Source organism: Carlito syrichta, unplaced genomic scaffold (assembly GCF_000164805.1).
Source record: "Carlito syrichta isolate Samal-C Ts95f unplaced genomic scaffold, Tarsius_syrichta-2.0.1 Scaffold308256, whole genome shotgun sequence".
In the NCBI taxonomy this organism is placed as follows: domain Eukaryota; kingdom Metazoa; phylum Chordata; class Mammalia; order Primates; family Tarsiidae; genus Carlito; species Carlito syrichta.
The window spans coordinates 899590-912817 of record NW_007252352.1 but is presented as its reverse complement, the minus strand read 5'-3'; the positions used below and the strand labels follow the sequence as shown (position 1 = coordinate 912817).

The following is a 13228-nucleotide window of genomic DNA, read 5'->3' as shown; positions in this document are numbered from 1 at the left end:
GTCATATATTTCCAAGAGTTCTTTCTCATTGTTTGCTGGTTTTAAAGACCATGTTCATTATACCTTGGTTTGTTTTGCTCACTTTTATCATTATCTCTAATCTTGGAGGTTTTATGGAAGCACTGGATGGTCTTGGTTATCCATACACTTTTATGACTGGAGCACTACAATTCATACTGAAAGTCCCACGTTCAGAAGCTGAGCTTGTCAGGAGGTAGGCTTCCTTGTCTGCTGATCATAGGGGTAAACTATTTTCTTGGTGGAAACATCTCTAAAATTCTAGTTATCATGTATATTTTTATGGAGCTGTTCAGTTCACCTATGGAAAAACACTCTCGTCACCTTTATGGAGAAAGAAAAGTCTCGCTGTAAGCGCTTTGGGAACAGGGCTGCAGCAGAAGGCTGAGTGTCCCAAGCCCTGTGTGCAATCGGTTCTTCCTTTCCAGCTTCACCTCTGCATTTCCACCTTGCCCTTGTCTTTGGACAATCTTCAGTTCAATTTCTATATGCTAGGGAATACATCTGCGTGGAAATTTTGAAAAAATTGCTTATCTACCTGAAAAGTGAGACTAAAATTAGACAGATCCCAGTGCAGGCTTCACCCGCTTTCTCCTGTCTTCTCTCTCTGCCTGACCTCTATGGTGTGTGGAACAGCACGGGTCCCAGTCTCTTCCAGAACGCCTTCCCACGAGCAGGACTTTGGCAGACGCGGGAGCCGAGGCAGCCTTCCTCCTACATCTGCTCTCCAAAACTGTGTTCATATTTCTTACCCACACTAAGCTCTCTTCTGTTCTGTCTTTTTGAGTTCTTGCTTTTAAAAAGTTTTAATTGCTTTATGTCATTTTGGGGGAGCTTAAGAAGGAAGAGATAAATTTGCACATTCATTCTCGATGTTTATAATAAGAACACGCATTTATTACATGCAATTTTTCTGAAATCCCCAAAACTTTGCTGATCCCTATTAATACTTTTAAAATCGCTTATTTCAATGAAGTAGCACCCCTCCCCCCCCCACATGCTAATCCACTATAGTATTCCAACTGACACGGACTGTCAAATTTGGCTGACTAGTCTCAGAGTTGGGGGCTCTAGCTGCACCCTACAACTTAAAACATCACAGAAATTGGCACCAATAAAGACATGTTATTTTCTCTTCACTTGATAGTTCTGTGAGCTTTCATGTGCACCAAAGTATGATTTGCTAAATATAAGGAGACATGTGACAACCTCTTTTATTGGCAATGTATTTCTAAACACGATTCCAGCGGGATTTTAGTACTCCTCATATATTGCCCCATTATTTCTGCCTGGCCCATCTTTTAAATGAAGATCTATAAACATGGCACAGTGGGGGCATTCCTGCCCTATTCAGTGACGAGGGCATGCTGACAGAGCACACAACCCAGAAGAAAGCTCAGGCAAACACCCGGAGGGAGATGTCAGGTTCCGTGAGAGAAGCACACGGCACAACAAGGGCTCAGGGAACAGAGCGCAAGAGTCTACAAGCTAAGAAGAAAGACTAATGGGCTTTGATTTCCAGGCTCATGGATTCCTTGCTGTGTCTTCTTGACAAGTCATTTGACCTTTCTGGCCCCAAATTTCCTTATGTGTAAAATGAGGATATATTAGTACTACCGTCATTGTCTGAGAACGAAATGAATTAATGCGTGCAGAGTACTACAACCTTGTATTGGCTCACACCCAGCCCTTGACAGGTATTAGCTGCTATGAACTATTTTCTACCTGAGAGATCGAAGAAGCTCGCATGTGGCTGGTGGCAGGAACTTGAACTGGATTCTTAAGGCTAGAAACTATTCCCTACCTGTCTTTCCTCTGTAGCTTTAGAATAAGGGGATCCCGTTTCCACAGCCTTTATTTCTTAACATCGAGAGGTCAAGCTACTTATTAAAGTAGAAACACATCTTCAATAACTTTGAATGAGGAGAAATAATGATAATTCTCAAGGCCTACTTGCGGAACAAAAGGTAATTAACTGCACAGAGAACTGAATAAGCTCCGAGCTTGGGCTTTCCGCTGAATTTGTTTCACATCTCAAGATGTAAGTATTTACAGGTCAAGTGCTCTGAGAAGAATAAAAGCATGTCTTTTCTCTGAGAAAATCTTTCTTCACACTGACTCCAACTATTTTCTTAATCCTTAAACCTCTAATCAGAGTTCTAGTCCAGAAGGTAAACATTCAATCCCCCATTCTCTGTACCCCTGGCTTTAAAATTTCTTTTAAAAGAAAGGTGACTCTGTAGCCAGCCAGCTCTTTGGTCTGTTTTGTAATAACCCTTTTTTGTATTTATGTCTCATCTTTCATGTGAGTTCCTCCAAACCCTTTGCAGACAGGATCTCATTAATCCCCCACAACGCGGCTGCAAGACCCTTGACCAGCACGATTATCCCAAATTTAGAGATAAGGAGCCAAGGCACCTTATGCATTCCTTTTTTCTCCCCACAAACAATACAGCATCATAAGAGCAGGTCATAGTTATCCTGATTCTCTCACTACAGTTGTAAGCAACCAGCCCTGCTGAAAGAACAAATAGTCGCTTAATTTTTGGAAAATGTCTGCAGCGCTGTTTAAACTAGGAAAATACAAAGTGAGAAGACCCAGAAGCTTTTCTTTTTCTTTCAGAAAAGAAGCCACAGAATGCCAGCGTCACAGAGACCCATTCCCCAAACAACCCTGCCCCTCACACATACATGACAGGGGCAGGATGGAACCTCAAGCAGAATAGCCTTAAGAACAATTACACTCCATTAATAAAATGCATATTCCTGACAACCTTCACTGAAAGTCTTTTGGGATACACCAGCAAAAGCTGCCTTGTCTCATCAGTATGGTCGCGCTGCAATCCTACAGCGTTTTCTCAAGTTCTCTCCCTTGCTAGATACGTACCTTCTTGTCTTACTGGAGTCAAAACGCATAAATCCAATGATACTTTGAGGTCCAGCAGGTGTGAAGGTATTCTGCTACATGCTGATATTAAAAAAGATGAATCCCAAACTCAAAAAATTGCCCTGAAGCCACCTACACCATCCCTTCCGGGAATACATAGAACAGCACCTAGCGTGTGGTAAGTGTTGTGGAAAGATGGTCTCTTCGCAACATTCATATGTTGAAGCCTAATGCCCAGGGTGGCTATATTTGAAGACGGGGCCTCTAGGGTAATAAAGTCACATGAAGTCATAAGGGTGGAGCCCTGATCCTATGGGACTAATGTCTCTATAAGGGAACCCTCTGTCTCTTCCTCACTCTCCTCATGCACTGAGCAAAGATAATGCGAGCACACAGAGAAAAGGTGCCCAGTCCAAGACACTTCACCTGACACCAGCTCTGCCAATATCTTGATCTTGGGCCTCCAGTCTCCAGAACTGCTAGAAAACTAACTTCTGTTGTTTAAGACACCTAGTCTGTAGTATTTTGTTAGGGCAGCCCTAGAAACCAAGACAGTAGGTATTAAATAAATGCCTGTAGAGCTGATTGTATTTTGATTATTTTTGCTAGCTTTAGTTCCATACTAGCCTTTGGTTACTGTACTTCGCTGGAGGATTTAAAGGGCTGACTCCAAAGCTGCTGTACCCTCTGTTTTGGTTTTCTTTGATGCTGCCCTATGTGGCTCAGCTAAGGTCCACAGCCAGAGCAGTCGGGGTTGAGGTTCCCCTGTATTTGACTATGTCTCCCCAACAGTATTTTTCAGGGACCTCACTCTGCAGAATCCCTCTCAGTCCAGTGTATAACTATCTTCTCGAGTTCTCTTTCTCTCATCTTCTCTCTTTCTCTCTCTCTCTCCACACACACACACACACACACACACACACACACACACACACGCATGCACGCACACCCCCCTCAGTCTTTCTTTTGGAAACAACCAGAAAAACTCTGTTGAAGGTCTGTATCAAGGTTTGAGAAAGGCATTCTTGAGAATGTTCATTTTCATGCCTGTGTATATTAAAATCTGCTGGCTGTGCCTTGTGACAGTTGGGAGGGTTGGGGGTGGGAGCGAGCAGCACCCTATGCATTCGATTTCCCCTTCTCCAAGGTAATGTTCCACCCATGCCCATGAAGTGTTCTGTGTTTAGGCACTGGGCGATTTTTATTTCCTCTTTGTATTAAATTTGAATCCCAAATGTCCTGAATCCTAGCCTGCACATTCATGCTCTGATGATTCAGGGCTGCAGATAATTCATATTATTACCATTATCAGTAAGAAAACAAAATGTGTTTTGTACTTTACAGTCTACAAAGTACATTTCCTTACAAGATCTCATTTGACGTCTGTCTTAGTCAGCTCGGTTGGCTGTAACAAAATACCACGGACTGAGTGACCCAAACAGCTGACATTTACTTTCTCATGGTTCTGAAGGTTCGGAAGTGCAGAAACAAGGTGCCGGCTGATGTGGCTCATGGTGAGGGCTCTCCTCCTGGCCTGCCTTCTCAGTGTCCTCATGTGGGATGGAGAGAGAGAGTGGAGACCGTTCTCTGGTGTCTCCTGCTGTAAGGACACGAATCCTCTCGGATCAAGGCTCCAGTCATCTGATCTCATTTCACTGAATTACTGTATTCTTACTCTCAATATAGTCACCCTGAGGGTCAAGGCTTAGGAGTGGGGTTCACAACTCAGTGTCTAGAAATCTTCAAGGACTTAAGAGTATACCACAAAATACTGCAGAGATAACTGAACGATCCAATTCTATTCAGCATGCCTGCGTTTCTCCCCCCAGGCCCACCACTTAGCACCAAGGACTAACTGTGAGATACTGGATGTGCCCTGTGTTCTGGCTTCATCAGTTCCCTTTCTCTAGGAGGAAGAGGGAACCAGGAGGACTCTTGCTCGCCCTCTAAAGTTGTTGCGTGTCAAAACCGCGTTATTGGGAAATGGACGATGGAAGGACTGCGTGAAATTGTTGGAAAACCCAGACAAGTGGCAAATGAAACCACCAACAAAGTCTGAGAGATATCCCAAGGCATCTGGGAGTTTCAAATCCAAACCCAGCAAAGTGTGGCTTGACACAAGTCCAGAGACTGACGTGGTCAGGGCTTAGCAGGCCAAGGAATCAGGCCTTCTGAAGCTAGCGTTCCTCAGTCTGTTTTTCAGACTTCCTGCTGCTCTGAGTACGCAAGCATAAGCTGGTGTCAGAGAGGGGGTGTCAGGAGGCAGAATGACACTTTGAAGGGCTTCCATGGGAAGGCAGTAATGGCAGGGGTGTTCTCAGGTCAACCCAGCCCTGGCTAGCAGCTGCTGAGTTTTGGCCTTTGAAGATGCTTTCTGCCTGGATTCCTCCACATTCTTGCCTCCCTTGAGTTAGTCTGTTCAAAATAGAGAGTGGCTCAGTTCATCATTATTCCCTCCAAGGTGTGTGCAATCACAAATGCAGACAGTGCATCTTATGAATGCGTATGTCAAAATCGAGAGAGACAGAGATCGAGTAAAAGAAAATGCCCAAGCAAAGTCAGACAAATCATTTGGTGCTGGAGGGAAGCTGCACAGCCACCACAGGAAGGTGACCTGGGAGCTCAGTCTGGAACATGCACCCAAACGATTTTACGCTAGGTGGACTGCCTTAGAGTTAGCACTTACTCTAAATTTGACTTTTTCTTCCTACCATAAAGGAGCCAAGAAGGACAGATGATGAAAGAGTAAAAACAAGTTGATTGGGGAATAATGTAAGGGGAAACTTCCCCCCAGTGGAAATGACCTTTCGGAGGGCGGGCCCCTTAGAGTACAGGTTACCCCCACTCAGGAAGTGTTCTCAGTACCTATCAGCATCCGTGTACAGGCTAGTGTCGTTGTGAGAGGCTGTATTCCGCTTCGGTGATTTTTATTTTTGGGGATTCTTTCAACGCATTTGACCAGTTCCTGATGGGTGACTTACGAGCACACCTGCCCCCACTGCGCTGAGCGTCCAGCAGTTTTGGACTAAAGACGGCATGATCGCCACGCCCCGCCCTCTCTGTCCATGTGATCTCACCCTGAGAGACTTTCCAAATCTGTTTCCCCCGTGAAAAAAGTCCCCAAAGCAAAACATTTTGCCGATGTGGAAGAGGTGAAGCGAAAATCAGCAGAAGCACTAAAGAGCATCAACATCGACAAATTCAAAATTTGTTTTGAGCAGTGGAAAAAGCATCTTGACAGGTGTGCTGTGTCAAACAGAGAGTACTTTGAAGGTGACTGAAGTCTCCACGTGTAAGAATAAGCACAATTTTAATGAATGAAGTCCAGGTTTGGGGGTCCCCCTCATTTATACACAGCACATATGTAAAATCTACAAATGAAGAAAATGAGGAACAACTGAAGAAACATCTTATTTTTACTAAAAAATATAATGTCTGACTGTAGAACACTTGTTTTGCTTTCGTGACTAAATTAAGGGTCACTGTCTCCATGAAACCTTTCTGACCTTCCTTCCCACAGAGAACTGATCATCTTTGCCTCTCTCACTCGAACAGACTTCGACCCAGCATCTATAACATCATGTTGTCCAGGCTGGTCTCGAACTCCTGGGCTCCAGTGATCCTCCCACCTTGGCCTCCCAACATGCTAAGATTACAGACGTGAGCCACTGTGCCCAGCCACATGTACCCTTAGACCACTTTCATCTCCCTCTCTAGACCCACATGCTCTGTTAAAGATCCTTTCTCCTCTAACTGCCAAGTCTTGGGGAAGTCGTGGACAAAGCCCCAGATTATGGAACTGCGACTGCCTGTTCTCTCCTAAGGACACTGTGACCTCGAAACGCCTCTCTCTGCCTCTGTTCTTTCAACCTGGGAGTTAAAATCCTTTTCTTCATTGAGAAAGAAGGACTTGTTTTCATTTAAAAAGATAGCAGCAGCTTAACCTGAATAAGTATCCAGCTGGAGAAATTTCAAAAATGATGATAAAGAGCAAAGAAGAATTCCAGCCCTGCCAAAGCAAACCCCTGCCAGGGAGAGACCTGTAGGCACGGCTTGGAATCACACTGATCTCTCCTCTGGCCTGGCCAACTAGGATACATAAATTTGTAAGCCGAGAATTTTGTTCAGTGTTTACCCAATTCATCCACCAAACTCCACCCACTGGCTTCTTCACTCTGAGCACTGAAATTAGAGCTACTTGGTACAAACTGGATGTGGGAAATTGCTTTTGCATAGTAAGAGCAAAACAGACTCCTGTAAGAGTGGCCCTCTCATCATAATTTCACCAGATTCCCAAAGGTGTCATCAATCAAAAAAAGATTGAGAAACTGACCTAACAGAAGACAGCTCTTAATTCCATCTCATCGAGGTGTGAATCAGTTGTTATAAAAACCCTCACAGATAAAAACCTTTCCCTTTGCTATCTTCGTTTTCTTGGCCTTCTTGCAACCTGTAAGCAGTCTTAACTTCCAACAGTATTTTTATGGATTTATTTTTTACCACAGTGTATCAACGTGACATTAAAAATATTCCTAGTTCTTGATAATGCAATGCACTTCCCACTATGATTCTGTGGTAATTGGGTCAATGGCCTAATAGAACAAACATACTGAGAACAAGCTGTAAGGATATTGATTCTTCATTCCTCAAAGTAGCATTTCAAAGTCTGCAAATGAAGCCTTAACAGAAAGAAATATTAATGGAGGACTACACAAGAAGGGAATGAAGAATCACAAAGTCTATGACTTGAGAAGAAGCTCAGGGATGATTATTTTTTTCTCTTATCCACTGCTGAGATTGCTATTACAGTTTCTCTAATAAATAGTCATTTCATCATAATTTGAAGATCTTCAATGGCAAGGAATTCACTACCACTCAAGGTATTTTATTCCATTGTTATAACCTTTGAATTCCTAGGGAACCTCCTTAAGGATAGACCAAATCCATCTTCTAGTTATGTTGTTTTAGAAATCTGGGTAACGGGAACGCCTTTCAAGAAGTTGAAGGTAGATTTTGAATCTCCCTTTTTCCTTATTGTCATTAGACAGCACCAGATCCAGCTAATCTTTACTTGATCTTCACAATTCCCAATACTGTGCAGAAGGACTCATAATTAACAAAAGAATGAATGGTCAAGTACAGATTTTGGTTGTGTCTCTGCGGTACAAGGAGATGGCAGGAGATGCCCAGTGTTCCAAATCAGGGTGTCCTCCCCACTGCCTACCACATTGTTCCCTTGAGCCATATGAGGCTGCGGTCTTCTTAGCTGGAGTGAGGAGGGGGCATTCTCATACTGACCACAGTCTGGACACCCATCTCCTCTGAGTTAGCCCGAGTTGCGAGGACTCGCACTAGAGCTTTCACATATGCCCTGAGACCTTAGCTTAAAACAAGCAGTCAAAAAAGGCACAAGTATCTCCTGGTTTCCCGAATGTAGCCGAGCTTTTAATGAAGATAACCATCAGGGTATAAGAAAATAAGATCAGAGAAGAATTGAAAAATGTCCTCCCATTTAAACATATTCAAAGTACTTAACTCATTATTTGTTAAAAACGAAGCAAAACAAAACAATAACCCTCTTGGCTTAGCCCTTGCAATTGACAGTATAGAACATGCCACCGGATTGGGAAAGGGAGGTTGAATCTCAGCTCTGCTTCTTACTTGCTATCAGATTTTGAAATTCCTCAGTTTCTGCAACTATAAAAAACTGGCTATACCACCAAACAGAGTTGTGGGGAGAATTAAGTGCTGTGTGGATGAGTTATCTAGCATAGAATTGTGTGTGTGATTTGCTACAGTTATACCCATTGCATGTTCTGTATTTATGGCAGCCATATTTCCCCAGGCTGTACCCCAAAAATGCCCTGGAGAAAATCCTGCATCTTAGTATTCTCTAAACATCTTATTCTGGACCAATGGCATGATCTTGTTTCGAAGGAAAATTGCTGGGCTGATTTTTGGGAGGCCTGGGTCTTGGTTCCAGCACTTGGCCTGATTGGCCTAGGTTTACTTGGCAAACCTCTTTGTGCCAAAGTGTCTTCAGTCAATCTTATTAACCTAACAGAGGCATGATGAGCAAAGTCGAAGACCTGACATGTTGATATGATGATTTCATCATAATCGTATAACGATCTACTGAAAATAGGAGGTCAAATAACTCATAATGTTTCCCTCCTGTGGGCTCTTCAAGGCCAGATAGGCTTGGAATGACCAATCATCATCCTTTTCCCTTTTTCTCTCCCTTTTTCCTTCCCTTCCATTTTCCTCTTAGAAAGAAGGACACCATTATACCAGGTAGGCCGTTTTTATTCTTATTGAATTTTAACCTTGATTCGGTGACCAGGACCCCAGTTCCTTTAGGCCCACAAATCACTCATTACTTTCAAGGTTGGAAATAATGAGAAAACAAGAGATGAAGCAAAGAAAGGTAACATAAAGAAAAAAGAGAGCGAGATGATTTTTGAGAATCTCTTTGTCATATCTGGAGAGGGAACCATGTATGCAGCATACCCTGGTCTTCCTGGCTGCTGTTTCCTGCCACTGTCTACCCTGAAAGTAGCTACATGGATTGGACAGAGCTGATCAAAAGTCCAGACTCCTCTCATGATACCAGTAGATTAGAAGAAGAGGAAGAGCACATTCTTGATCCCAGGACAGTGTTCTTTGAGATCATACTACAGGAATGTCCACATCTTTGTCCTCTTTGCCTATTCTAAAAATGGATCCATCCCATTGGATCTTGGTCTGATAGTGTTCTTGGCCATAGATACATCAAGTATCCTCCTCCTTGTTGGGCGGAATTAAGTAATATAGGCAAGAAACCTGAGTTCTCTTAGCAGCCGTCATAACTGGTTAAAATTCCTTGCTTGATAGGGGTTCCACCTCTTTCATCACTGTAACCTTCTCATCTTCCATTTTGTTCCCTTGCTTTCCAAAATAGGATTCTCACCTATTACTTAAGTTAGCAATGGACAATTTAGACACTTGAGCCTAGGTTCTGTTAGATACTCTACAAACAGAGAAATAATTTCTGCCTCAGGTACTGTGATATTGAGCATATGACTAGTCCAGAAGCTTAAATAAGAATGTACTATAACCTTGAAAAAATAATTTAGTTCATTAATTTATTGTTAGGAAAAAAACTGTCCTATAAATATTTATGAATTTATATCAAGTTGGAATAATTACAAAAAGAAAGAACGTGATAACATTTTGATTTATAAAACAGTATTATAGTTTTGTCAACTAAAATGCCTCAGATCTTGCTGTTTGAAAATAGTAAATGCCACAGTTTGACATTATATTAAACAAAATTAGGCCTCTAAGAAGAAATCTGATTCTCAGAAGCAAGCCCCCAGTTTCACAAGGTTATGACTCGTGTATACCAACCGTTTCTCTCTAAGACCTGCACAATCACCTTCTATTAATGCAGCCTGCATGCATACTCATTGTTTTAACAGCCTTCAGTAAAGAGGACTGCAGCGGAGATGACAGGATATATGTGGCAAGTGTCCTTCTGAAATTCAGAGATGCCTATGATCTCCTCCTTTGCACTTAATGGATTCCAGCACAGAATAAATAATAAAGAATTACTGCTACCCAGTTGAGGCAAATTAAAGTCAATGCATTTGAGACTTCAGCAGTGAATTGACACTGGCCCTGAATACCAATTGCAACTCATAAAGTAAAGTATAATCAAGGGTTTGGCTGGAAGTCCAGAAATAACCTGCCCAGGTGGGACCAACTTGAAGCTGAAATTATGCAGAGTTCTGGAGGGCACGCACTATCCCTCCAGCCCAGACCGATGCTCCACTGGGCAGCATGCCATTAGCACTCACCATTCTTGCAGAGCAGAACAGCCAGAAAGTCCTGAGAAGAAGAATTGATAAAGAACAAAAGACTGGGGGCCTGGGCTGTCACAAAACTAAGTGCGATGCTCTCCTTGGTTGGAGCCGACTCTGTGTAAATAGCCGATGATGAGAGGCTGACATTCTTGGTCACAGGGTAGGGTTCTTGGAACATGTAAGTAACCGACGTGCCCATCTCAAAAACCGCAGAAACCTCTGCAAAATAGAAGAGGGGAAAGAGCATATGTGGAAACGTTTAGTCCATCATGCAGAACAGTCATCATTTTCTTGTTTCATATGCACCAGTCACTGGGTGAGGAGTGTCACGTGACTCACATAACATGCTTCCCACTACAGTTTTGAAGTGGCAGGGTCATTATTCTTATTTACAAAGGAGAAATGTGAGGCTTTCAGAGGTTACGCACCTTGAACAAGGTAGCATGGCCAGAAGGGAGAGCGCAGGTCTGCCTCTTGAAGTTTTGATCCAGTTTAACACGCATCTGCAGAATGACTACCACGTGTGGCCAGTTCCCCGAGAGGCAAAGATAAAATGTCTCTGCCTCCAGCAGAGTGCAGACAGAAATTTGCTGACGCCATCTTACATTCAAATTTGTGGTCCTAACCGTTCTGTTTGTGTTTTTCTGATGTTTCAGGAAGATTGTGGTTGTAAACACAGAGAGCAGGCCATTGGAGGTGGGCAGAAGTGATTCTCCATGGTGTTGAGAAATGTGTAATGACCAAAGGAAACAGTAAAGAAGGAATGCATGGAAGCAGAAGGAAAACCATAGGTTATCCAGTTCTTGGACTTGGTTTTTTTCAGATGTCTAGGCATTGCTACTCAGTTTCAAAAAACAGGAAAGACTTGAGCAAATAGATCATCCCATGGGAAACAATCCCATAGCGCAACACGTCGGATGGAGGCCTGCCACCACCAGAAAAAAAACGTGGTATCTACAAATTGATGAAATTCACTTAACAGGAACCTGCACATCACCCAGACTCTTTGAGAAAATGCTCCGGCTCCAACTGTTATCATTTTGGTTGAGTGGAACTAGCACAGCATGAATCAGCACTAGATCTGAAGTCCCACTCAATTTCACGCTGGCTGTGTGGTCCCAGGCAAGTCAGGGAACCCTGCGGAGACTATTTTCTCATCTGGTGAATGGAAATCATCAACCTACCTCATCAGCATTTCCATGTGGATGAGATAATGTGTGTCACTTAAGAGAGTTCCAACTCCTGGTCTCTCCAAGTTAGAGGAGAATTTAACCTGAACCCATCCCAACAGCTTTTACACACATATCTGTATTGACTGTCCATCCGTCCAAATGCTGAGATATTCCTTTTGGATCTAGACTGCTCTTTTGGATCTAAAATTTAATTTTTTTTCTCTGTACCGTATCAGAGTTTGTGGGGAAGGTTCCCTCACAGAGCAACATACCTTAGATTTGGCAGTGATTCTCCGCCATAAAAATTGCTCTGTAAACATAAGCCCATGTTGGCATGATTCATTTCCCTCTGTCCTGAGTGGCTTGTGGAATGTTCTTAATTCCCAATTAAATTCTCTGATTGAGTTGGTGGCACCTAGAGCATAATCAAACCCGGCTTTTGCTTCTTAATTCTATTGCAAATTTGTCCCACCTTGTGAAAATTCTGAAGCAGTTTGTAATAGTGCCAAAAAATTAAAGTTGCATATTTATGCATATTGCCTAGCAGATTGGGAATACTATTTCATTTTTGCTAAAGGTTCAGAGAAAGCGTTTTGCATTTATCATGCGGGTTACAACATCGGTACTCCTGATGGTAAAAATATGCAGCCGATACTTGTGACAGTAAGAATTTTGGTTAATCATTAGCTTGATTTAAGAATTTTTCCTAAGTGAGTTTTTTCAGGGACATTTGGCCCACGTTTTGGCTACCATCTCCTAGTTAACAGAATAAAGAGCTTTTGTTTTGTTTTGTTTTTTGTTTTTTGAGTTGGAGTCTCATTCTGTCGCCCAGGCTGGCGTGTTGTGGCATGCTCACGGCCACCACAGCCTCGACCTGCTGGGCTCCAGCATTTCTTCCACTTCAGCCTTCCAAGTAGAATAAAGGGCTTTTATTCGATGTCTGTGTGTGTGCTGAAACAGAAATCCAACTCAGAGCACTCTGTTAGGAATAACATGTTAGATATAGGTATATCCAGTATGTTACTTTTTTATTTATACTTAGGTCAAGAAATTAAAAATGAAAATCATTTGTAATTAGAAATGTCAAGCCAAATTTCTGTCATCACTCTTTCTCCAGCCCCCTTCTAATTATTTTTTTAACATTTGGATGTTTTCTATTTCAGCATAAAGCTAAATTCAGCAATATACCTGGATTCTATTATTCTTTCCATTTCTTATGTTTTATAGTCTAAGAGTTTAAGCTTTTTGATCAATTAGACTGTCTGAATACTCAAAACCATTGGACTAAATGGATGAAAACCCTGAAC

At 42.5% G+C, this 13228-nt stretch overlaps 1 protein-coding gene across 1 annotated transcript in view; it reads right to left on the bottom strand.

Moving 5' to 3' along the window:
• The window catches only part of CNTNAP5 (contactin associated protein like 5), a 697937-nt gene that overhangs the window by 122407 nt on the left and 562302 nt on the right, over positions 1–13228 (bottom strand). Inside the window, exon 21 of the mRNA XM_021716185.1 lies at positions 10744–10968. Coding sequence (XP_021571860.1) covers positions 10744–10968 — 225 coding nt within the window. The remainder of the gene's footprint in view (positions 1–10743; positions 10969–13228) is intronic.